This window comes from Leuciscus leuciscus (assembly GCF_965113295.1).
Source record: "Leuciscus leuciscus genome assembly, chromosome: 17".
NCBI classification, from domain to species: Eukaryota; Metazoa; Chordata; class Actinopteri; order Cypriniformes; family Leuciscidae; genus Leuciscus; species Leuciscus leuciscus.
In genome coordinates this window covers 20,829,670-20,856,677 of record NC_138741.1, presented here as the reverse complement: position 1 = coordinate 20,856,677, position 27,008 = coordinate 20,829,670, and the positions used below count along the sequence as shown (strand labels likewise).

At 38.1% G+C, this 27,008-nt stretch overlaps 1 protein-coding gene and 1 pseudogene across 5 annotated transcripts; both read right to left on the bottom strand.

Moving 5' to 3' along the window:
* Positions 1 to 244: 244 nt before the first annotated feature.
* p4ha1b (prolyl 4-hydroxylase, alpha polypeptide I b) lies at positions 245 to 14,315 on the bottom strand. 4 transcript variants are annotated; one of them, XM_082144123.1, is made up of 15 exons: positions 14,134 to 14,315; positions 12,072 to 12,148; positions 11,598 to 11,694; positions 10,995 to 11,146; positions 9,893 to 10,027; positions 9,180 to 9,434; positions 7,763 to 7,977; positions 7,496 to 7,672; positions 4,318 to 4,388; positions 2,837 to 2,936; positions 2,652 to 2,705; positions 2,009 to 2,074; positions 1,220 to 1,288; positions 1,039 to 1,135; positions 245 to 919 (listed from the first exon to the last, which is right to left on the bottom strand). In XM_082144123.1, exons 2-15 carry the CDS (start codon positions 12,145 to 12,147, stop codon positions 849 to 851), a joined length of 1,635 nt encoding a protein of 544 aa, XP_082000249.1. In that variant the 5' UTR covers position 12,148; positions 14,134 to 14,315; the 3' UTR covers positions 245 to 848. The 4 variants fall into 4 exon arrangements, with proteins under 4 accessions (XP_082000249.1, XP_082000251.1, XP_082000248.1 ...); XM_082144125.1 differs by having other exon boundaries at positions 9,180 to 9,419; positions 9,890 to 10,027; positions 14,134 to 14,312; XM_082144122.1 differs by lacking the exon at positions 4,318 to 4,388 and adding an exon at positions 6,912 to 6,982 and having other exon boundaries at positions 14,134 to 14,312.
* Positions 14,316 to 17,597: 3,282 nt separating this feature from the next.
* LOC309478973 lies at positions 17,598 to 20,773 on the bottom strand (annotated as a pseudogene). The gene is made up of 2 exons: positions 20,770 to 20,773; positions 17,598 to 20,311 (listed from the first exon to the last, which is right to left on the bottom strand). The product of its transcript is annotated as an uncharacterized misc_RNA (transcript).
* Between the last annotated feature and the right edge of the window lie 6,235 nt (positions 20,774 to 27,008).

Below are 27,008 nucleotides of genomic sequence, written 5' to 3'. Positions count from 1 at the left end.
TGAACCTCATTGGTTCTCGCACGTCAAGTGAACATGTTTGAGCTTCCATTTACCACAACTGATGTTTTATCAATTTTTCAATCAACATCTGAATGACCTCAAAAGTAACCAGCCAATATAATTTTTAATTATCCATACGTATGCAAGAGTGTAAGAGTTGTGGCACTCATACATTTCTAACACATCTCACAATTTTATAAAATGAGGCAAAAAAAAAAAAGAAAAAAAAAAAGACAACTGAAAATGATGTCATAGATTTTATTTCTGTAAAAAACTATCACACTTAAAAATATTTCCATACGCACATAAAAAACAATACAAAACAAAGACAAACATTTTTTGCATTGGCCCCAGGAATAAAAAAAAATACTCTTTGGTACTTTAAATGTTTCAGGGGTTTATAAAAACAAATTTGTAACAGATTATTTTCCTTTTCCTTTTTTTTTTTTTGTCTAAAAAGTTGGTCTTGCACTGTGCCGTGTTTTCTTTAACAATTATATTAAGGTTTATGGAGTGTTCAGTGGTTTAAATGAAAGACATAAAAAAAAAAATAGAGGTCTGTTGGAGTTTTAGACATGACAGGAAGAGCAAAAGAAACAGAGTTCAAATTCAACCCTAAATAAATAACTAAAATAAAATATTTGATTGGATCTATGCATATTCATAGTTTCTACAGTCAGGGAATATCTTGCCCAGAAACCTCACAGCATTTATGGGTCTATTATTTTAGTAAAAGGGAACAATAGAAGAAATGCATAGATTGATGCAGTCATTTACTCCTTGTACAAACACACATCATATTGACTAAAACTGACACTGAACAGGAAAAAAGAAAAGAAAAGAAGTGATCATTCCATCTCGGACACTGCACAGGGTCTTCTGAATTCTTGACCTCGTTCATGTATCCATTTGTTTGATACTGGAGGAAAAGAGAGTAGAAAAAAATAAAACAAGTGAGAATACACACACACATACATATTATATATATATATATATATATATATATATATACACACACACACACACACACACACTCACCCCATTTGTTTCCCACTAATACTGGACAGGCAGCATGTCTTGTGCTGTAATCTCCTTCTCCACTGGCAAAAAGGTTATACCAGAATACTGCAGTACCCTGAAAGGTAAGAGAGAGTGAATATTAAAATGAATGAACTAGTTTGCACATGAAGAAAATTATTTATTTTTAGTGGCGTTTCACCTTTTTAGGCCACACTGCTGCGCCTACATCAGGGAAGACTGTAGCGCCCCCTGCTGACACGTCACTCATCTGCAACAGGTAATATCATGTCATGATAATACAACATATCTATAATGCAGGGGCGGAGCTACGGGTGGGCCTGGACCAGATTGACAGCTTGGCCACCCTGTCAGATCAATTGAACTATATCCTAAAATTATACAAGGCTGCCAAGCATTCAGCGCCACTCGCACAACTGACACTGTTGGTTGTTGATACAGATATTGCGATTTCTCTCAGTGATACAGTGGTTTTGATTTGATCTTTTGTCATGTGATCGCACTCCGCAATCAGAGCGGTCACTCTTCTTCATCTATCAATAGGTTTCACTCTTTGTCACCTGGACACCCCTTTAGGCTCAGCCCTGTTGGTGGATCTGGACTTGGTGATTGGTTTTCAATAAAGCATTGTTGATTTGAATTAGCTTTTAGGTCTTTTGTTGCGAAACCTGACAGTGCTAAAGTCATGGGAGATTACAGTGCGTATTGCCCGTCAATTTTTTCTCCCAAGTTGATAAACAAGGAGTGAATTATTCCAGCCCACCCACACTTTTAGAGTGTGACTTTTTGCATCCGCCACTGCTATAATGTTATATTGCTTTACATTTTATTGCAAGCATTTTAACAAGCATATTTACAAGCAAACAAGCAAATCAGATATGTGATAAATCATGTCAAATATCATAAAATGTTGATAGTTATGATTGACATTGATAGATGTGTGTCTGCACGTCAAAGTCAATTTACTCACATAAAAGAGCCAAGTTGCAATTCTGTTTCCTGTTCCCAGTTCTTTAAAGGCATCTGGTTCATCTTTCTGTTTATAAGAACACAGTGTAAAAAAAAATAAAAAATAACTCAAGACACAAGCTTACCCCACTGTTTAAAAGTCTGTGGTCTGTACGATTTGTTTAATGTTTTGAAAAAATATGCTCACCAAGGCTGCATTTATTTTTATCGAAAATACAGTAAAAACAGTAATATTGTGAATATAATTGCATTCTTCAGTGTCACATGATCCTTCAGAAATCAGTCTTATATGCTGATTTGGAGCTCAAGAAACATTTCTTATTATTATCAATGTTGAAAACAGTTGTGCTCCTTAATATTTTTGTAGAAACTGTGATACATGTTTTTTCAGGGTTCTTTGATGAATAGAAAGTTCAAAAGAACAGCATTTATTTGAAAAAACTTTTGTAACATTATAATGTCTTTAATGTCACTATTGATCAATTTAATGAAAACATGCTGAAAAAGACATGCATTCTCTTTTTTTAAATCTTACGCCAAACTTTTGAATGGTACTGTATCTAAACTATTTAATAATCCTACGTTGATTTATAGTGCTGATATGTGTGTCTTTTTATCTGTGAAAGAAAGACACAGGAACTCACCCTTCCAAAGTCAAAATGAGGTTCGTACTGACCACCAACTCCATAATTTGCTACCTGAGATGAAAAACATTGCTTATGACAACCTTTTTAACAGAGCAATATTACAACAGCTGGATTCTTGTTACACGAATGAGTCGTCTGACTAAAAGCATCTGATTGGCTGGTTGTGTAAAAGTTCCTCTTACCTGCAGCTCTTCTGCTGTGTCCATTTCCAGGCCTGTTACATCCTCGATACGCTGGTTAATCCTTTCAATTGTAGAATGCTCATATCCAGACAGCCAAGCACTACAATGAGGGGAGAAAAAGACTAGAAATTGAAGAAACGTGAAACAACTATATACAAAAGCAATTCATATTCCATTATACATGATAAACCAATCTCATGCCACACCATGCACATGAATGATTTTCAGACTTTTTCACATCCTGTTTTCAGTGAAAAGATTTCTAAAGTTGGATTTATAAATGTGAAAAAGTCTGATTGCGATAAAGACAAACCGGTAGGTGAAGCGATGAATGGTGGAAAGAGAAATTAAAAAGAAAGAGGGGACAGAAATCAGCAAAATGAGTTCACATTCCTCACAGAGAATATCAGAGTAAAGGAATTCAGCAAACACTGATCTCATTCAGGATTATGAGTGAGTGAGTGAGTGTGTGTGAGAGAGAGAGAGAGAGAGAGAGAGAGAGAGAGAGAGAGAGAGAGAGAGAGAGAGAGAGGCCCCTCAGTTACTGCAAAGCAACATTAAACATTCATCTTAACCATGATTTCTAACATGATAGTTATTTTCCATTTCAAATCATTGCCAATTGACACCTACATTGTTGATTTAAAAATATATATGTATACAGCACTGTTCAAAAGTTTGGGTGCTCAATGCCTATTTATAAAGTCTCATGCTCATTTATTTTTTTTATCAAAAAATACAGTAAAAAACAATACTATTGTGAAATGAATATCACAGATGAATGAATGTTCAAAAGAACCGCATTTGAAATAGAAATCATTTGTAATATTATAAATGTCTTTACTGTCACTTTTGATCAATTTAATGTTTCTGCAGAATAGAAGTATAAAAATTTTTTTAAACGTTACTGACCCAAACTTTTGAATGGTAGTGTAAATATATTTATCTTCTCAACATAATTTTTGAAGTCTTAAACTCACAAACTGACACATTCCTAGCTTTTGGTGTGAAAGGAGCCCTCAAGTGTTCCAGCAACTCCACCCAGTCTGCCTGTGCTGGGACGTGCGTTCTCAAACATACACACTCATAATCACTAGGATAAGTTAAACCACTCTGGCGTGGGAGGAAAAATGAGGGAGACGATAGAACTATGTATAGCCTATTAAAAAAAATATTTTAGTTCACAGACTCAAACGGCTGCTCAAGCAGAGACTGAGACTAAGGCGCAATTCTCTATGTGTGCACAATTGTTCATTTATCGATTCTCAAACATTTCAGATAGTCTTAATATTAAGAGGACTGTAGTAGAAGAAAGACTAACATTTGCTGCCTGTGAAAGTGAGTCACCAAAATTTCTATGGCCAAGTGAATATTGGATTTTTGAATTTTGCCACACATTATGAATCTCCATTTCACGGGGGGCTCTCTAGAGATGATGGTTTTGGATAGGATGTTTTGACCTTTGACTTTTGATCCCTTACCTCTTGGAGACTCTGTACAGGGCAGTGGTGAGTTTTCCCGTAATGGGATCGTGCACAGTGGCTCGCTTTAGCTATTCACCATTACACAAAGCAAAGAGGAGAAAGAAAGAGGAAAAGTTGAAAGAGGAGCAAGAACACACAAAAGCACAAGGACATGGACAGAATAAGTGCAGATAAAAGAGAGAGAAAAAAGGGGAGAGAGAGAAAGAGAAGTCACTTTAGTGTCATTTTCTGAACTGAAGCCATGTAAAGAACAGGGACAGAACTGTACACCAGCAGTGATGCAAAATTTTAAATAATTTAAAGTACATTTTTAGTACATAAATCCTTGAATTACAAAATCCCAAAGTTTCAAATTATAATTTTGAATCACTCTGTCCCTCTTCAAGCCCTCCACACAGAGCACATGACAACTACAGAAAGAAAAAGTAACAAAGTAAAGCATTGCTTACTCTGTCTTTTTACCTTTTTATCCATCACAATGAAAAAAGACGGCAAGGCGGAAAACTCCTCAGCATGAATGCAATGTCTATTTTGCGTTTACAAAGTTACAAGTCACAGCTAGTGCCTGTGAACATGCAATGAAATATTTTAAATTCTAGATTTCAGTATGCTCTAAAATAATGTTTAAAAAAATAAAAAACATATATACACTCACCAGCCACTTTATTAGGTTCAACTCGCAAGTACAGAGTAGGATCCCCTTTTGCCTTCAGAACTGCCTTAATTATTTGTGGCATAGATTCAACAAAGTGCTGAAAAAATTCCACAGATATTTTGGTCCATATTGACATGATAGCATCAAGCAGTCCCAAAGGTGTTCTATTGGATTGAGATCTTGTGACTGTGGAAGCCATTTGAGTATAGTGAACACATTGTCATGTTCAAGAAACCAGTTGAACTGTGACATCGCACGTTATCCCGCTGGAAGTAGCCATCAGAAGATGGGTTCACTGTGGTCATAAAGCGATGGACATGGTCAGCAACAATACCGGCGTGGCATTTAAACAATCCTCAATTAGTACTAAGGGGCGCAAAGTGTGCCGAGAAAATACAAGATGATACCGATGATACAAGGCAGGATGGATCCATCCTTTCATGTTGTTTATGGCAAATTCTGACCCTATCATCTGGATGAAGCAACAGAAATCGAGACTCATCAGACCAGGCCATGTCTTTCCAATCTTCTATTGTTCAATTTTGGTGAGCCCATGTGAATTGTGGCCTAAGTTTCCTGTTCTTAGCTGACAAGACTGGCACCCAGTGTGTTCTTCTGCTATAGCCCGTCTGCTTCAAGGTTCGACATGTTGTTTATTCAGAGATGCTCTTCTTCAAACCTCAGTTGTAACGAGAGGTTATTTGAGTTACTGTTGCCTTTTTCTATCAGCTCGAACCAGTCTGGCCATTTTCATCTGACCTCTGGCATTAACAAGGCATTTTCGCCCTCAGAACTGACGCTCACTGGATATTTCCTCTTTTTTCAGACCATTCTATGTAAACCCTAGAGATGGTTGTGCGTGAAAATAACAGCAGATTCTGAAATACTCAGACCAGCCTGTCTGGCACCTTTCTTTCCCACTCTTGGCGCTTTTCCACTGCATGGTACGGTACGGCTCGGTTCAGTACGGCTCACTTATGACGCATTTCAACTGCATGGTACGGTACAGTACGGCTCGCTTCGGCTCGCTTTAAATGGTACCACCTCTGTTGAGGTTCCAAGCGTACCGTACCGATACTAAAATGTGACGTGAAAACACTGCAGATCACTGATTGGTCAGACAGAATCATCACTACCAGCGTCATTGTATTTACAACATGAGACACTAAACCCGCTAGATTTAAATAGCCAGTAGACAACAGCCAACGCTGTAGCGCCTGTTTTAAAAGTATTTGCTTAAAAAAAAAAGAGTATAAACTTAAAAAAAGAAATGGCTGAATCGTGGTCAGTGGACGAGGTGCAGACGTTCCTCTTGTTGGTTGCCGAGGAGCGGATGGGGAAACCCGGAATGAAAAATTCGCATTTAATATGATGATGTCATGGCAGTAGAGACGGCAACTATAACGATCAGTCACACCCACTTTGAAGCGGTACTAACTGCAGTGGAAAAGCAACCGAGCTAAAGCGAACCAAACCGTGCCGTACCGAGCCGAGTCGTACCACGCAGTGGAAAAGCGAAGCGAGCCGAACCGTTCCGTGCCGAGTCGAACCGTACCGAGCCGAACCGAGCCGTACCATGCAGTGGAAAAGCGCCATCTGATGCTCAGTTTGAACTTCAGCTATTGTCTTTACTATGTCTACATGCCTAAATGCATTGAGTTGCTGCCATGTGATTGGCTAATTATATATTTGCGTTAGCAAGCAGTTGAACAGGTGTACCTAATTAAGGTTCTGGTGAGTTTTTATTCTCTGTTTTAGTTATTTAAAAAAAGATTTTTTTTTTTTTATAGCAATTAATTTAACAATTGTGATTTATGATTTGCAGTGTTTTGCATTGTTTCTGCTAAGGAGTTCTCAAATTCTAGGGATCGGTTAAGGCATGACGGTTCATCTTTTTGGCGGTGTTCTATCTAGACTCCCACACTTATGGCCTTACCTCTTACTGATCCTGTAGGGGGCGGTCTCGAGCACGCCCGTGATGGGATTGGATATAGTAGCCCTACGGAGCTGAGGAGCCACATATGGATTACACACAGGCTCCTGTAAAGCACTTTCAACCCCTCACTCATAAATACTACATTTATATATAAGTTACTAAGTTAATAAAGTTACTCAAACTCAAAAACTTATACAATTAATAGACTACTTCTACATTCTTGATTTCTGTTAGCATTTAAAAACTATTCATATCATTATTTCATGCTTCTAAACTTGGCTTTTGAGCTTCAAAAAGTATTTTTTATGATTCAACAGTCACATAAGCTATCTCCAAAAATTGTAATGACAGCTAATATTAGCAAAAAACTATAAAGGTGTTTTCCGCGGTTAAGGTCCACATAAACAAGTCACTGTCTGGAAGATTTATACTAAAACAAATTAAAAAAATTAAAATGTATACATTATCTTTTAAAATGTGTAATAATTTGTTTTAAATAAATACATAAAAAAAACATTAAATGAATAACCAAATCACAAGTTCAAACTGCAAAACACAGCATAACTTCAGTAAGTCCAACTCACTCTAGGTTTTGCCATCTCCTTCACTGTCTCGATCTCACTGTCAGAGATGATGTCATGGTAACGGACAATACGTGGGCGGTCCCACTCATCTTCCTGCTTCACTGGAGCCAAAAGCAACAGTGGATTATGGTTGTTATCATAGTAACGGCAAAACAGGCGGCTTTGTCTGCGTGGGGTCTATAAAGTATAAGCAAAAGAAAGAATATGAGAGAAAATTTAAAACATGTAAAAAGTAAACATGTTTCCAGAAGCAAACTTTCTGCTCACCAGTTTTATTCCCTCTCCTCTGCACAGCATTTCATATTTCTGTCTCTCTGGCAGAGGGTCTTTGGACCGTTTCCTCTCAGTGTCACGTTTGTCCAGCACTTTCTTCTCTCTTTTTTTATCTTCGACTTCCTTCTTCTCAGCCTCTGCCGTGCTCTGCTTCTCCAGCTGGAACTCAAAGTACTTTAGGTTCCCATTGGCCCTGTGGTGATCTGGGTCTGAGATTCACACAAAGGCAATTTTAAGTTTGGAGAAATATCATTATCATAGTGTCATCAGTCATAATTTCTTGTAAGTTAATTGTCTCCACCATTGTCCTTCCTTACAAAGCCATACAAGTTGTTACATTCATTCATTCATTCATTCATTCACTTTAGAGAATGGGAGGCTATTTTCTATGTAGGCTACTCAAAATAAACTAAAAAACATATATATACGTACTGAAATTCTGGCTGTTCCCAATAAGCCAATAATAATTTCATACTAAATAAATCAAAAATAAACATTAAAAAATAAAACTCAATTATTTTAAATGCTACAGTGAGTTTGTGAAAAATTTATATTAATTTTAAGATTTAATGATTACATTTAACCAGTGTTGTTATTGTTAACTATAACTAAAACAATTACAAATCATTTTCATTAAATTAAATAAATATTAAATAAAACATAAATATTAAATTCAAAAAAACTTAATCTTAAAAAACTAAAATTGCTAAACGAAAACTGAAATAAAAATTAATTAAAGCTAAACAGAAATATTAAAAAACTAATAAAATGCACATAACATAATTACTAAAACTTAAAGGGTTGGTTCACCCTAAAATTAAAAATAAGTCATTATTTACTCACTCTGGTGTTGTTCTAATGCCGTATGCAAAATTATCACAGAATGATCTCATGTGATGTGCCGTATATTACAAGTGTACTGTGGGTATACGACAGGGTTTGGAGAAAAAACAAACCGAAATTTAATGTATTATTTAATTCTTGACCTTGGCTGTTGGTCTTCTCTGCACGGCTGCATGAAGTGTGCATTCATGAGACTCTATAAGCGCCACAGTTCACTCTTTCTCACCCAGAAAAAGCACACAAGTTGTAAGAAATCAAGAAAGAAATCCAGATGATTTCATCAAACCTTATCGTATACCCACAGAACACTTGGGATATACGGCACGGGTCGGATGAGATCATTCTGTGATACTTGTGCATACGGCAATTAAGGGCATTCGGCAATAGAACAACACCAGGGTGAGTAAATTATTACTTAATTTTCATTTTAGGGTGAACTATCCCTTTAAAAATATAAAAATAAAAGCTAATTCAAAATCGTAATAAATACTATATAATATATAAACAACACTAAAATAGCACTGCATTTAACCATGTTATTAAATGATTAGTTTGAGATTTATTTTACCCAGCTTCAGCATCCTCTTGGTGAGCTCGAGGGCTCGCTCTAGTTGACCCTGCTTGTAGATGGCATAACTGAGGTAGTCCAAAACTGTGATCTTGTCTATGGTGGATTCCTCGCCTTCTTCCAGCTGTGTGAGGGCCTGAGCCATCCAGAGCTCTGTGTGATAGTAGTCTGCCTCAGAGTATGCAATCTTCCCCAGCTCATAGCAGTCTGCCACCGTCATCCGGCTCTTGTGCACAACACCTGAGGTCACACCAGTAAAGGGACGCACAAAAACAAATGGTCTCTTAATTGGATGTCATATATTCGGTAGCGTTGTTCTAACTATCATGATACTAATATGATTTCAATGTTGTTTTTTTAAGATATTTATTTTGTTGCTGTTCCAAAGGACAGCCTTGGAACAGCCTGTCAATCAACCATTCGACTACAACAAGGGTTAACTTTCTAAATTACCATCTGCGGTTAAGTAGTCACAGGAGACATTTGAAACACACATCACCTCCAGCTGTAAACAACCAGGCACAGACATTATCACTCTATCCCATGGGAACATTTGAAAGTATTTCCAAAGAAATATAAAAACAACTTATCACAGACACAGCATGATGCTTTTCAAAGAGTTCACGCAGTCCGTGGAAATGCAATGTGCTTGATAAATATTTTCAAAGGGTCTGGAATGCATAAACACATAGACATGCACAGTCGCTCACCAGGCAGGTCTCCATTAGAGATGGTGTTGGCAGACAGCCGGTATGTGTCCTGTAATCTAAGCAAAGCTTTGGCTGCTCCTGTCTGGTCCTCGTCTGTTGGGAAAAACTGTCTCTGGACAGTCAGATTAGAGATAAACCCTACAAAAGAGAACAGAGAGGAGAGGCTTGATCTTGAGGACTACAACAGCTTAAGAAGTTTATAACACATATAGAGACATTTATGCAAATAATGCTATTACTACTGTATGACAAAAATCATACATAACAGTAACAGTACAGTACTGTTCTAAAGTTTGGGGTCAGTACACTGTTTTACAGTAATTCATATTTTAATTCAGCAAGGATGCAATAAATTGAGCAAAAGTGACAGTAAAGACATTTGATGTTATAAAAGATTTCTATTTTAAATAAATGCTGCTCTTTTGAACTTTCTATTTCTATTTAAGTATACAGACAAAAAATGATCACGGTTACTACAAAAACATGAAGCAGCACAACTGTTTTCAACACTGATGTTAATGAGAAATGTTTCTTTAGCACCAAATCAGAAATTATCATTATCAGTAGGATTTCTGAAGGATCATGTGACACTGAAGACTGGAGTAACGATGCTGAAAATTCAGCTTTGCCATCACAGGAATAAATAATTTTTTAAAGCATATTAAAATAGAAAACCATTATTTTAAATTGTTATATTTACCGTTATTTTAAATAAATTTTTTATTTCACAATATACTTTTTTTTTTTTACTGTATTTTTGATCAAATAAATGCAGCCCCGGTGAACGTAAGACTTGTTTCAAAAACATTCCAAAAAAATCATACCAACCCCAAACTTTTGAATGGTAGTGTACGTCATATAATACTGTTATTTATGCAAAAAATTCAACCTGAAAATGTTTTATTTGTTTCCGAACCATGTAGAAAGAATGACTTGATTGGTAAATACAAATCAGTCATTCTTAGCAAATGAATAATAAGTCAGATATCAGTTCAAAAACAGCTTCACGTTACGCAACACTTGAGATAGTAAAATACAGTAACTATATAAATATATCTTTTGTATAGATAAATAATTACTATGTCAGACTTTGACTGTCACTAACCATTGGTGGTGTCTTTCAGCACCAGGCTCTCCAGGTCGGCCCACTCACTGTTGAGTCTTTTCATCAGTTTGAATGCATTGACCGGGTGCCCCAGGAATCCCTCTGGGTCCTCCGTGGCTGTGTTCGTCAGTGAGTCCAGTTTGTCTGCCCACCTGATGCAGGTAAAGAAACAAAATATTCACCAACTATCAATGAGCTGTCAAATGACTACCAAAAAGAAACACATTTTTATGAAATGATCTGTGAAGTAAAGGACAATCACATCTACCCATGCAGACGTGTGTGTGTGTGTGTGTGTGTGTGTGTGTGTCCAGGTAAACCCCACATTATGGGGACAAAATATCCTCACAAAGATGGCAATATCCAAAATCTTTGTCATTGAAGGGACATTTTTTGGTTCTGCATGAGGAAAACAGCTTATAAATCATACTAAGTGATGTTTTTTGAAAATGTAAAAATGCAGAAAGGTTTAGGGGTAGGGTTAGTCTAAGGTGATAGAATATACAGTTTGTACAGTGTAAAAATCATTATGTCTCAGATCGTCCCCATATAACACAACGTGTGTGTGTCTGTGTGTCTGTGTGTGTGTGTGTGTTTACTCACTCTTTGACCTGCTCTAGTCTGTTCTCCTCTTGTCTAATGTATTCTTTTAGTGATTTTACCAGGTCTTTCTCTGTGTACAGTAGGTCTGTCATCTGGCCTACAAATTAAAAAGTCAAATGTCAAATCTGAAACAGAAGACTAAATATTACACAAAGCTTCAATGACAATTTTGTTAAACATTGTCACATTGTTTACTGAAATTGCCATGTATGGATAACAGCACCAAACTAAAATGTAAATGGGTTAGAATTGCTTGGGTGTGTCAAAAGCGATTTTTGAAATGGTTTCTCCCAAAGGCCACTATGCATTAAGGGAGTCCAGCTCAGTTGTGTAAGAGTACTTTTTTTTTGTTTTTTTTTGTTTTTTTCTATGGGAGTATATCCATTTTGTTCATTGATTGGCATAAAAATTATTCTTATGAAATCCCCTCAGATTCAAATGACACTTAGATAGATAGATAGATCTTCATCTTACCTATAGAAGTGAAGAAATCATTGTGGGCGTACAGGGAACGGAAGAGGAAACTCAACAGGAACCAAGACAATGCCATCCTGAGAGAAACAGACAGTGTCAATGTGATACATCTAACAATGCATTGCACATCATCCTGACAATATCGGAAGAATTTATTATTTCTATCTTTTGAGGTGTTCACACAAACAGATAAAATGCTTAAAATGCAAACAAATACATTGGAAAACTGGGTTTTGGTTGCCATAACCCCCAGTGCACTCCCATTTGGATTCATGGAATACAGATGGCTGCATTTGGTCACTGCTGGGCTGGCTCAGAATTTTGGCACAAATGTGGCATCCAGAGAGCAAACAAAGAGCATTCCGCTGGGCCTATGGGAAGATCCCTTTTATGTGTTTAAGCCAGTGTCAGCGTGTATAAACAAGAAGTCACGTTTGTTTGTTGAAAAGAACAAATACGGCAACCAGGGTTAAGCCTTAGAGCAAAGAGAACGCCTCATTGGACAAATGCCCTGACAAACTCCACACAATGAGATCCACACAAGCGTAACACATTATCACAAGCACTATTTGCTTTATTAGTAAAAACTATTGCATCATAGCCTGTTACCTATAAGGGACACTTGGTGCACTTTTTTAATGCCTTTTCCCCTATCACATATTTTAATAATAATCATAAATAAAAACAAAGTATCATTCTAAAGCTTAAACACTAACCCCCTAAGGGGGGTTATAACTTCTAACAGTTAGAAGGTTAAATGTAAATCTGAGTTTAATATGCTGCAAATGTGTCATGGTATGCAAAAGGAATCTGACACATGAGATATGCAAAAAAAAAAAAAAAAAAAGGCCCTCAAGGCACCAAACTAACGGGACCTGGTCCACTGTGTTTGCTCATGTGCTCTGCAGGAACTTCTAAACCACCATGTGAACAACAGAAGGCTTCTTGGCTAATGTTAATCACACATCATGTATAACAGAATAAGTATTAGCATTTAATTGGAGTAATTGTCATAATCATAATCAGTTATAATAATTTCAAAATGAGTAGAAACTCTCATTTAATGTAAATATTAAGTCCTTACATTAGCAATGACTAGCTTTAGGTACCATCCTTTTTTAGACACCCTGTCATTGTTATTTTTTATATATATATTTGTCTTGTATATGCGAAAAGAAATGATTACTTAGAGTACATTACTTAGATTGTCAAAAGTTCAAAAGGTCTTGCATAATTACAGGAAAGACCATATAGTGGTGTTCGTGAGCTCGTGAGGGTCCGGCATGGAAGCCAAACGCAGTTCATTCGGTGCACACTGCACTGCCACGTCTTCGCCCCGCCCCCTCGACAGCAAGAGAAGCGACTGCAAACTCTTCAAAAGGTTCACAGATGACAGATGCCAAATAAAACGTTTTTTAAAATCTGCGCAATAGGGCGGGTGGGACTTAAAAAAAAACAAACAAAAAAACACGGAATACTCACTGCAGCAGTGTTCCAGTCAACGAGACGCACGCTGCGACGTTACGCGTGCTTGACGCAGATAAACACTGTAACAACAACGTTATTACATTATTGCAAAATATGTAACGTGCTTTTGACTTGTCCACATTGATATCCGCTTCAGAACAAAAAACATATTCGTCGTAATAGCGAAAATAAAAATGTAAATCTACGGAGACTTTGTCATATCTCAAATTAGATCCGAAGACTGACTTTAAGTCGTGCTTAATGAGCTTGAAACTTATTTCTCCTAAGTATACAATCAATGCACATTTAGATAATTTATTATTGTGACTATATTATTGCGTACATTGAAGATTGAGTGCAAGATAACCTCGTGCACGTCCGGTCGGCACTTTTTCTCAGCCAGAAGAAATTCCTGCCCGATACTTTTTTTTACGCATCAGGAGTTTTTAATATCAAAACGTTTTCCATGTAGTTAGCCCATAATGCATCATATTACATTTGCTCTGTCGATTTAAAAAGTCATTGCAACAACAAATAATTAGATTAAAAAAACGAAATAAAACAAATAAAACTTAGAAAGCAAATAACCTCGTACCTTTCAGGCTGTCACACGCGCAGAGAAACAGTGAATCGATCCAGATGTTGCTCTAGTGGTGCTGATGAGGAGCTCAGAGTGGATGGAGGACTCTTCTGTGTTTACGATGCTTCTGGTGTGCAGCTGGGCTTTATCTGAGAGGCTACACCGCTCTCCTCCTCGACATCTGGCGGAGGGGATTCCGCTGAGCTACGTGCAGAGTCTCACACACTCTCCCAAACTCATGGAACCAGGTGGAATTTCGAACCGCGCATGCGCACAATGCAATTCCTATATCTCGAGTTACTTTCTTCTTCATTGGAATGTTGGCGTATTTTACATGTTACTAGATACTGATACATATTATACAGTTTATACTGACACTAATGACAGCAAATTGTATCCATAATATAGATTTTGTTTCTTTAAATTTTTGTTGAACCCACGAGCACGGGTAATAAACTTGTGATTATTATTTCAATGCCATTACGAGTCAGTCAAGGCACACTTAAAGTATGGATTACTTTTTATAGGCTATTACCCTTTTTATTTTATGGCTGTGGTCCTTAATGAATATGCACTGAATTTATTTTTTCTGTGCAAAAAGAAGTGGAAGTTTCTATCTCCTCCCTCTCTCCCTCTTCTTGTCTTTCTCTGTTGCGTCCTCTCTTTTTGATTTATAATAACCTTATGAGACATTCTGGGTTAAGACTTTGCTTTCCAAATTAACACTTGGCTATAAACGAGGCGACAGTTTTTCACATAGTCTGATTGTTTCTGTTTGTTTGTGAAACTGTAACACAGTAGACACAACAGCAGGCATTTGTTATAAATACAGTTTATTGCACTCTGTGTATAGCTGATGTATATATTGAGCATTTCAAAGTTTTAATTAACATTTTCTGTATGATTTGAAATGCTCAATTACAAAAAAAAGTTTTATAATTTGTTTTGCTTTAGCACAATCTTTTGAGAGTTGCCTTGGTATTTCTTTTCTATTACTGTTGTTTTTAATACATTATTTGTAATGCTTTCGTGTAAAACTGATGCTTCTCAACACAAGCCAAACATAACTTGACTCATACTAAAAATTATTATGGAGTGCTCCTGCGAGACTAATTCCAAACTTATTTCTTTATCCCAGCCCTCAGTGTAAATCATTAAGGGACTGCACAACACTACAGTCTGCCGCTGTGAATGTTTTCTTTACAGTTATTATTTATTCCACTGATTTTAAGTTGACTCTATTGCCTTTTTTGGTTATACTAGATCTCTCAAGAAGCTGAAAAACAAAACATTTACAAACAAGACAGTCTTTTCTTACAAACAAAACCTAGACACAAATACATTTTGTCACCTTTAGCCACCACGTCCTAAAAGAAAAAATTGAAATCAAAGATAAAAAAAAAGTAATAAAAAATGTTGGAATTAGCATTTAGGCATATCGCTTTGTTCCTGTTTAAAGATTAAAATCACATTAAAAAAAAATCCTTTACAGTTTTTTGTTTTTTTTCTCATCTGGATGTCTATCTTGCTAAAAAATTGCATTTGGATGATGACATTTTCGTGTTTCTTTGGCATATGATATAACCTCTATACTAATATTCCCTACTACATTCTCGGGATGAATATAGGCTAGTAACACGTGCAAGCTCTATAATCCATGAACTTGATCAAGGTTGCAGATATGTTTTACTACAACCAAATACCTTTCAACTTGCGTGTGCAAAATTCAAAATTGAATGAATGTGTAGCAATTTGTACAAATAGAGACATTTTTGTGAATACAAATGTTTTATTTTGTATAACGCGCATGCAACAAAGAAGATGTGAATGTGTGGATCAGGTGACACGCATGCATTCATTGAGGTCTTTTCTGAGTCAATCTCATTTGATTAATTTGGATTTTGAGACTTTCCTTGGTTTTTAAGCATTTCACAACCCACACACAAACAGCTACAAATGAATAGGCCTGGTGCTAATTATTAATGTGTGCACAACTACCCATTTATTTGACAAAGTCACTACATTTAAACTAATACAACTTCCAAAATCCAGAAATGCATGAATGTGCAGCATTTTGTAAAAAAAAGAGACAGTTGTTGATGCAAAACCTCGATTTTGTATTAATGTAAGTCAGAATATGTACATGCAACAAGTAAGATGTGCATTGTGGATCAGGTGACACGCGTGCATTCATGACTCTTTCTGAGTCAATCTTATTTGATTAATCTGGATTTTGAGACTTTCATTTCGTCGGTTTAGCCTTGCATGATCCACACACAGCTGTCTGAGTAAAACCTGCTACCACTAGATGGCAGTAGTCTGCTAGCTAAAACAGACAACAGCACCGTAATCAAGCGTTCTTTTCTCATATATAATACGCTTAAAGCCATGCTTAAAGCAGCACCTCTGGCAGCACTCAGTAGCTTCGGGACTTCTTCGCTGTATTCTCGCTTTTTGCTCGCAGGTTTCTCTCTAGAGCTCCCCCCACAGCTTCGGAATAGATATTTGACAACACTGTCGTAAAAACTCGTTGGTGATTCTCAGACACCAGAGGCTATAGATCAACGACATCAAAGCAGATGGGACGTTCTTTAAAACGTCTTCTTCATTCGGGTTCGGACAGCGTGAGGGAGCGCAATAATGACAGCATTTTAGCAGATTTCTTTTGGCCGTAAAGCAATTGTTTACATCGCGAGACCTGATATCACGCGAGACTTCCTGACGCAGCGGCCGGCGGCCCGCCGACTCAAAGTTGCAAGTGCGTATTTTCCGCTCACGGGCACCAGGGGGGTGCGAAACGACCACCATTCAACCCGAAATAAGTCATAACCATTCCAATGACTCCGAAGCTGTTCAGTTAAGGTAAAAAAAGTTACTTATGGTGCGTTCAAGTCCTCCTGGGAATTTCGTACGTACGAGGTGGGAAGTCGTGTTGACGACGTGAGGTGCGTTCAAGTCAGTTTCGTCGGAGCAAGATGGTGGTGTACCTTCTTTTAATGAATAACACGAAAATATAGCAAGTTTTGTTAACTCTGCTTATAGAAAATGAAGAACAAAGAATGCGCATCGGGTGTGTTTTTCTTTTTATGTTTTTAATTAACTTATGAGGCCAATGTAAATTAACTGTATCATTATATAATTAGTTAATTGTTATATTACAAGTAGGCTATATCATATTTTGTGCAGAGAGCTTACTTTGTTATAAATGAAAAAGCCTTACAATGTCACTGCTAAACCTGTAAGTGATAGGCTATATTTTACTATCACTTTGCTCAACTACAGACGTTGCATTCATTGATTCCGCCATGCTTCTCACTGACACGCCCCCAACTCGTACAGATCGGGGCTTAAAGAAAATCCCGAGCTCCCCACTGGTATTTACGACATTGTGGTGGCGTTCATGTGCATTCAACTCGTAAATACGATCTATACGAGATGACTTGAACGCACCATTAGTTCACCTTTAATGTGGCTTAAGAAAGTGATATTTATAAATAAGCACTAAATTTAGTACACAATATAGGCCTATTTTACAGATTGTTTGGGTCGATTTCCATCCTTTGCAATCAATATTTAAACGATTATAAACTGTAGGGTATACAAATATTCTGAGAATAGGATTAGGTTCACAGCACCAGAGAGTAGGCCTAATCTTGACGGCACTCGCAAGAAAGTAGGCTACATAATCAAATTTGGATCAAATTCGAATCGTCGCGTGTCACCGTCGCAGCTGGTTATGACAAAAACTCTGATTAACATGGAAAAGATACCTTTTATCGCGTGTCGCGGCATCGCATGTAGTTAGGACAAGATGTAATATGACTCGGGGCTACCGAGTTGTCTCAGAAAGTGATTTGTTCATTTTGTGTTGACCGCGCATGCGCAACATCCAATAAGTTCTGTATCATCCAATAAGTTTATCTCGGTTGTTTAGTTTTCTTAACTTTATATGCTGCAGTAGGCTACTAGTGTTTCCCTCAATACGTCATTCTCCAGGATTCCCCTGCGGTCAGGACAATCAACACTTAATGGACTAGCTATCCAATTTTCATAGACAGGCTCTTTTATGTTGGCTTCTTATATACAACACAAACATAACTTTTCCCCCCACAAACAGGTAATTTGGAATAATAAAATGGTTAAAAATAAGAATAAATCAATCTTCTACGACAATTGGGTTAAAATGATTTTCTGTATCACAACTGATAAATAACGAGGATTACTTATTTACATATAGGCCTACTGAATTTTTAAAGACATTTGGGATTCCAATATCTCCACGAGAATATAGCATTGTTTTTGATGCAATACCAGTAGGATTATTGAGACTTTTGGGAGGCAGTATTATAATGAACCTCATAAGCAAACACTGTTTAAAAAACAGATATTGTTAAATGGTATTGATATTAAAGACAGTAAATGTAATAATACATTTTTCAGATGCCTGATTCATTGCCCTGCAACACCTTGAAATAAATACTTTTGGAGTGAACATTTTGAAAATTTGAATTGGAGATTGATTTGGACTTATAATAACAAATATTGTATCAATAATAACGTTTATGAAATATACTTTAAAATTATACATAACATTTATCCAACAAACCAGTTCCTAAAAAGGTATAAGAATGACCTTTCTGAATTTTGTGTATTTTGTAAAAAGGATACTGAAACTATTTTGCATCTTTTCTTTGAATGTATGTATATTCATTTTTTTGGGATTGATGTGGAATATTTATTTAATCTGTTAAGTGGAATCAAAATTCACATAGAGAAAAGGGATGTTTTTTTTTTATTATGACAAAAAAGATATAGACAAGAATCACGTTTTTATGTTAAATCTTATTATATTACTTGGTGAGTTTTATATACACAAATGTAAATGGTCTGAAAGGATTCCTAACATTTACCATTTTAAGGCTGATATGAAGATTTACTTTGAAACACTGCAAGGACTCTCAAACCGCAAAGCAACCAGAACTACGGTCATCTTTAAAAAATTAAATTCCTCTTCTTTATTTTAATTATACATATACCTCCTCTCCGATATGTCTTATTTTTTTCCTTTCTTATTTTCCTTAATGTGTGAATTGATATAAATGCATCTTTGATATAAATGTTACCTGTAATGTTCCTCATATCTTATGATGCTCTGTCTGGATTCATTTTGAACCTTATGTGAAATATGTGTAGGCTATACTGTATTATACAATGTATAATTCTGGAAATAATATAAATAAATAAAAAAGATTAAAAAAAGATTAGTAGGCTATTACATGAGATTTTACGGACCTTTTTACTGAAGGTAAAAGTCGCCGTAATCTTTATGACATTGCCCATAATGATTACTGAGATTGCACATTCGGACGGGACTAAAAGAGAAGCTCTGGTTTTATTATTACTTTATCCCACCTCTCCATGTTAAACTAGTCCCGTCCGAATAGGGCTTAGGAGTCTGCAATAAGGCCATATTTACAGAATTCCATTTGTGTTAGATTAGAGGTTTGTGTTTGATTCGTCATATAAAGCTTGAGTTTGTGATATTCTTGTTAATCAAGATCATTAACACAAAAAGTCTGTGAAAAGGATTCCTTCTTCCTGTGTAACTATATTACCCTAAGTATCTCTCAGAGACGGATGTCATCCAGTGAGGTGAGCCGTTGGCCAAACAGCAGTTCCTCATGGTCAGAGAGTTGCCGAAGAAAGCCAGCGTTTGGGGCAGCGCATGCTCGCCTTTCCTTCAGCCAACGAAAAGCATGTAGCAGAGACCAACGGCGACGTGGTCAGAGCACCGTGCTATGACTCCGACCGAGGCTGCAGCTAGTGCACCAACACCCGGCCGCCTGCCCTGGTGCCCCCCGCAAAGCCTCAGCGATGAACCGAGAAGCTTCGGGAAGGGTCTGCCGAAGATCCTGCTGCGTGCCATCACTGAGCCGTAGCAGAAGAAGATAACGTAAAAACACTCGAGAAGGCATCAGAGATTTCGGCTGTGGCATTGAGCATATGTGTGATGTGGAGGTTTTTGATGATATGGTAGTCATGTGCCTGTGAGGCAGAACCCTGGTACAGCGCCACCTCCAGGATTTCAGAAGGATAGATGGTGAGGGAGCGACGCTCTGACTCCAGTAGGACCATGCATGATGCAAGAAGGGGTAGAGAGAGTGAAAAGCAGAATAGCCACAGTATACACACGCTATTACCAACACTTATCTTGACCTCAGACAGCAGCACTCACAGTTCTTTCCCTGAATGTAATGCTAGTGTGTGTAGGCTATCTGTTACCTCTCTGCAGAGCACCAGTCCAGTATCTATAAGCATAATAAGGATCATGCAGTGAAGATAGGCCCGCTTCTGCATTCAGGAGGTTAGATGCCTGCTGTGGGGTCACATAACCTCTTTCTAAATTTGGCTTTTCTGGAAGTGCAGGAATCAGGGGAGAATTCTTGCAAGCAAGCGATGAGTAGCCTAGTATAATATTCCAGCTAATGCAATCAGCAGTTCCACACAGATTCATGAATCACCAGAAGACAAGTGATGCAGTTTACAGCCACATAATGTGAAGTTTGCATTTATTTTGAGATATTTTTCACAATTCTTTATCATTGTCTGTTGACATTTTGTTAACAAATATTAATATCAAAATTATAATACCCATGGTTTTGGATGGGAGTCATTCGGAACCGAAGCGCTCTCTCTCTCTCTCTCTCTCTCTCTCTCTCTCTCTCTCTCTCTCTCTCTCTCTCTCTCTCTCTCTCTCTCTTCTATGGGCCAAAAGGTAAGAGAGAGAATACAACCATCCTGATACACACACTCAAACCAACAGCAGGCAAAACACACACTCACTCCCTACAGCATTTCATTACAATTATGTGGTTGTTAAATCGTTCTCTGCATGTCACTGTAAAAAAAAAAGAAAAAAACTTTTTTTGTTGTTTTTCTTTCCATTCTACTCTCTCTCTCTCTATATTCTATATATTTTAATTCAGCAGCCCTTAGTCTTCAGTGCCACTTGATCTTTCAGAAATAATTCTAAAATGCTGATTTGGTGCTCAAGAAACATTATTATCAATGTTGAAAACAGTTTTTGTTGCTTAATATTTTAGTTGAAACCATCCGATACACTCCCGTTTAAAGGTCTGGGATAAGTAAGATAAAATTTTTAAAAATGCTGTTCTTCTATATGAATAAATTCTATATAAATCAAAGAATGCATCACTGGTTCCACAAAAATATTAAGCAGCGGAGATGTTGATGAAGATGGTGATGTTGTTGTAAAACCTTTATTTTAAAAGTTAAATGTTTATATAAAAATTACAACTAATAAAAACTAACAAAGAGCAAGAAATTGTTAAATAATAAAAAATAAAGTAAAAAAAATAAAAAGCAAAATAATAGTTTTTTCCCCCCATCAGTCTGTTATAATCCCCAAATCAAAAAGTAAACATTTAGAAATTGACAAGAATGCAGTCAAATTTTTTAAATAAAATAATTTATTGTCTTTTTTAAATTTTTATAAAGATAACATGGAACTGGTAATATTATTAAATAATGCTAATAAATGTATTCATCCAAGTGCAGTGTGATGTATTCGTGTTTTCTTATTCCCATCGAAATAACAATAGGCTACAACCTGTCTTTAAGAATGTCTTGATCGACTGGTATACAACAACTCTCCTGGCCTTCCTCTCCTTCTTTTCATGGCGTTTCTGGAACCCTGATTTATGTTATTTATTTTCCCCCGACATTTTTCAGTCAGTCAGTCAGTCAGTGCATGTCCTTCTGCTCTTCTACCAAAGCAAAGAGTATAGAAGCCCAAGAGGCGAAACTCAATAGAACGCTCCATAGCAACAGTTGCCCCCATGACGTGACGGCGCGGCCGCCATTATGGACTGAAAACTGAAGGAAAACGCCGAAAAATAATGGGAGTCAATGGCACTGAACCAACTTAACATAACAAAAATTTAACATAACTTAATTTTTTCTGGCCGTCATATCTAAATATGAAAACAATTTAAAATACATTAATGAGGATGACCGACGTTAAATCGTACTTTAACTGTAATATGCAATTACTTTCCACTGCACTTTACTCGGATAGCTTCTGTCCAAACTTTATTTGCACTACTTTAATTCCATTGTTATACTGCTCATCTTAAACTAACTTATTACATATATCTATCTGTAAAACTCTGTTTATAGTAATAGCCATCTATATATTATGCTCACATTCTGTTTATAGTAACAGCCATCTGTATATATATTCATAGTAGCCTAGGGGCGTAGCAGCCTTTATAAAAGTGGGGGGGACAGAAGCTGTATGGTGATGATACCCCCTATGTTGGGTGGACCTCTGTCCTTCTAGGGGGGTTCGGGGGCATGCTCCCCCGGAAGATTTTTTTTTTTTGCATTTTAAGGTTAAATGCATCAATCTGCTGCACTTTGAGAGCTCAAAATTAAGAGCTTTAACCGGATTCAACCCATGAACTATGCACATTGAACAAAGAAAAAGCATTGACTTGTACCTAAAGAGGGCTCAAATATCTTTTTAGTTATGATAGCCTATAGACTATCAGTCTACATTACATTATCACTGGTGTTTTAGAATGCCAAACAGTTATTAGGAATAATTATACAAATCATTATTATATTATTATATGACGTAAAATCATAGCCTATAAATGTCTATACTTTATAAATGAAAATGAATATTTCAAAAGTATATTTTATATTACACTATAGTATAGGGAAATTACAATACTTTTGTCCTAATTTCTTCACTTGCAAGAAATAAACCCTTGAGTGGTTTTTAACGCCAGATCACCAGCTGATCGGTGAGCAAAGTGCGCACTTTTCTTTATATCACGCAGCACAAACAGACTGGCTAATTAGTTAAAGTCTTGTTCTGTTTTAGAAAGGAACAAACAACAAAGCCATATCACGGTTTCAATTTTAGTTTGTTGGCAAAATATAACGCTAGAGACCTTTATGTTATTGTTAGGCTATATATTTGACATCTCATATGTGTTGGGAAAATGGAGAAGAGCGAGTTCGGCAAAAGGCGGATTCGAACTCGAGTCGAACGCGTCAAAAGCTGCTTTCAAGCACCTCACGATCTCATTGTCATCATCAGACAAGCCAAAAAACTGATCATGATGCTTTTTTTGTGTGCAAATAAATTATTGTTAACATAATGTGTTTGTGTGTTTGCAAAAAGGATGTAATCGTCCTCTGCTTTTTTTCTGGGGTGCATTTTACTCCAGACGGCCAAACAGCAAAGGGACTAAACGAACGAAAATTCGCAAGAGCAACAAGAGATTTGAAGCTCATGCAGACACACCCAAGAGATGATTCGCGCTGTGATTGGCTGAATGTTAGTTCACTCAAGTCTAAGTAACAAATCAGAGAACACGGGCGGAAATATTGACGCTGGGTCAAAATAAATGCGGGGGACAGAATCCCGTGTTTCTAAAAGTGCGGGGGACGTGTCCCCCCCGTCCCCCCCGGTTGCTACATATTCACCTGTATACTCTGTTTATAGTAATTGTCTGAAAGCCTATTTGTTCAGCGCTGAAGTTTCCTATGTGCATTTGAACGCTCCATCACGTGAACTGCGCCTGGACAGGAAATGCAGTGCGCTGCTCAGTTGTTCGTGCTCAGGGATGATGAGAGAAGACTCGGAGACCCTTTTCTTTACTTTCGTGTGCGTTTTATGAAAAGCAAGTAAGTTTTTACTACTGTGGCATGTTTGTACTGCGTTGTGATGAATGTTTTGAAATTTATGTATGTTCACGCGAACTAGTTTTATTTGTTGAACTGCGTGACTAATTAGTGTAGTCATGATGCCAGATCGTGCTGTAATATGCAACATGTTTCCTGTATGCAATAATTAGCCCTTTATATGTCGATTTAGACCTTATTTGTGTTAGTTATTTAGAGATATGCTTTTGTGTTCGAGTGCAGTGCATTTACTGTTTATTTGGTACTACCTGCATCGAGTGTTATAGTGATACAGTGTCATTCTGCATAGCCACTTAAAGGTGCAGCAGTACAGATATTAAAGGGCATATAGTGACATATTTTGTTGCACTGTATTAACGTAAATTATTATTTTCTGTACTGTACTGTTGTTAATGATGACAATGAGCATTGTTTAGTATTCCTTTATTTGTTTATTAATCAGTTATTATTACCATTGCATTATTTCTTTTTCTTTCTCTCTGTTTAGACCACACATACATTTGAACTTGTATATTGGCATCCTGATCTTGGAAATAAAGCTGATAAAGGATTCTCTGGCCGGAATCTTTCTGTAGTGCTCCCATCCTAAACGAACCACTAGTCCATACTTTACATTGGTCCTTCGAGCCGGATTAGGGTTACACCGACACTATGGAGTCAGCAACTGATGATCAGCAACAGGAGTCATCGGACCGACCCAAGAGAGACCCTCGTCCACCTGCACATTTGGCCCAGTACGAAGTCACTTTTCTGCCCTATCAACAGCCTGTGGTCCAAGCCTCCTCTACCCCTGTAGGACAACCAGACCAGGCTCAGTCAACCAGAGCTAGGAGTTTGACAAGTTACCGGTCAGCTGCACATTCCCGACGGTCCTCTCAGTTATCTTACGGACTCCATCTATTTCGAAGTACGTCTGATATACAAGAAGCTGCTTTAGAGGAGGAGATCAAAGGATTGGAGCTAGCTGACCTACAACAGGAAATAGAAGAAGAAAGGAAAGCTGACTTAGAAGCTGCAGCATTGGATGCACAAGCCAGAGAAGGACAGCGGCTACAAGAGGAAGCACATCTGGCTAAAGAGAGAATAGCTAGAGAGATGGGAAGACGCAGGCGCTTGAAGAAACTCGAGAAGGAGGTACACATTGCCAGTCTTGTAAAGACCTACCTGACAGGGACAAACGATGATTCCTTGTCTACGTCGTCAGCTCCTGCTACATTCTCCAATCTACCTCTGCCATCACAATTGGCTCAACAGCCACCTCTGGTGCCATTGGTCCCCATGCAGCATCCACCTGTGCAACAGCCAAATCCAGCGCCAGTTCAGGTAGCACCTCTCTCCACTGTTCCTACTCAGATATTAGCACCACCTGCTAATCCCGTCACGAGTGCCCAGATCAGTGTTCCTGTCAGCGCAGCACCGATTGCTGCATCAGTCTCTATAGTTCCATCTGCACCTGTCTCATTCGTTCCCGTCCTCTCCACGGTAACTACCCAGGCAGGTGGAGCAGCAAGGTTTTCTGTCACAACGAGTCTCCCGTCTCATTACCTAGGGGCTTCAGCTACTAGTACAAGCTTCACAATGCCACCACGAGCAGTTACAGTAGCACCGCCACCTCCCGCAGTGCAGTATGCTCACCACAGTATACCAACTGTAACACCAGTTCAGACGGCACCACCCTGGACCTACCCGGGTATGGAGACCCTGATTGCTACATCTTACGGCATTCCTAAACCGACACTTCCCTTCTTCGAGAGCGGCAAAGAAAGTGATTTCGCACTTTTGAAGATGGCGTTCGACAACTTGATGAATAGTCACCCTCATCTCAGCGAGCACTATAAATATCAAGTTCTCCTGAGTCAGCTCAAGCTTCAGAGTGCTCTGCAGCTGGCCAAATCATATATGTATGACCCCGCACCGTATACAGCTGCATTGGGAGCTCTGCAAGACAAATATGGCCAGCCAAGACAACTGGTTCAAAGTGAACTAGCGGCAATACTCAACTCCCCAGCCATTAAGTCAGGAGACGCAGAGGCATTTGACTCCTTCGCTCTCTCAGTCCAGTCGCTTGTCGGTATGCTACGCACTTTAGAGGGACCTGTTGGATACGAGCTCAGGTGTGGTTCCCATGTTGATTGTCTCTTAAGCAAAATGTCTCCTTCCCACAGAGATGGATTTGTGGAATATTGTCTCGTTCGCGGCATCCTGCAGCCAGGTTCAGAGCTCACCTACTCCTTGCCCGACCTCGCTGCGTGGCTACAGATGAAGGCTCAAGCCAAGCGTCTCGCCAGTCGAGCTACTCTTCTCTACAACTCTACAGGGCCTACCCTTCCAAAGAGAGATCAACGTAGTTCAAAGCCCAAAGATAAAACAGCGTCAGTCTTCCTCTGCTCTGGGGAGACAGCTGACAAGGAGACCTTTCAGTCGAAGTCCCAAGCTTTCAAACTCAGTCCTTATTGTCCGTTCTGCAACAATAAGGAGCACTACCTTAACTCATGCTCCGACTTCAAGAAACTGTCTAGTGCTGAGATTAAGAAGTGGATCCAGGAAGGCGACAGATGTTGGAAATGCGGCCGCGGCCACAAATCTACAGCTTGTACGCTTAAACGCCCATGTAAGATTTGCAAAGAGAAACACCTTACAGTCCTGCATGACGCTATCCAAGAGTCATCCCAGAAAGTGCTGATGGTCACTAATCCGAAGCCCATTGTCTACATTGAGCAGCCCAGAAGCCCTCAGAGAGTGTTGCTGAAGGTTGTCAAAGTGCTTCTGCATCATGGAGATCGCACTCTTGAGACATTTGCAGTGCTCGATGATGGTTCGGAGAGAACGATTATCCTCCCACAAGCTGTAGAGCAACTACAACTCTCTCAGCATCCAGAGACGCTTCATCTGAGGACAGTCCAGCAAGAGGTGAAGGAACTGAAAGGTTCCTCAGTTAGCTTTCATGTATCCCCCATCTTCACGCCAAACAAAAAGTTTTGGATTCAACATGCGTTCACTGCAAGCAGTCTGAGTTTATCTGAACACACATACCCAGTAGCAGCTCTCCAGAAGCGCTATGAGCATCTCAAAGGACTTCCTTTGACGTCTATCCATAGAGCCCAACCTCTGCTCCTCATCGGCTCTGATATGCCTCAGCTTCTCACTCCTAC

Bases quoted from the DNA above. Each gene is read 5' to 3' on its own strand.
- p4ha1b (XM_082144123.1), bottom strand. From the start codon at position 12,147: ATGGCATTGTCTTGGTTCCTGTTGAGTTTCCTCTTCCGTTCCCTGTAC. The intron at 2,706-2,836 runs GTAAGAGGAACT...TTTTCATCTCAG, and splicing joins ACACAGCAGAAGAGCTGCAG to GTAGCAAATTATGGAGTTGG. The intron at 1,289-2,008 runs GTGAGTAAATTG...TACCTGTTGCAG, and splicing joins TTGCAACTTGGCTCTTTTAT to ATGAGTGACGTGTCAGCAGG.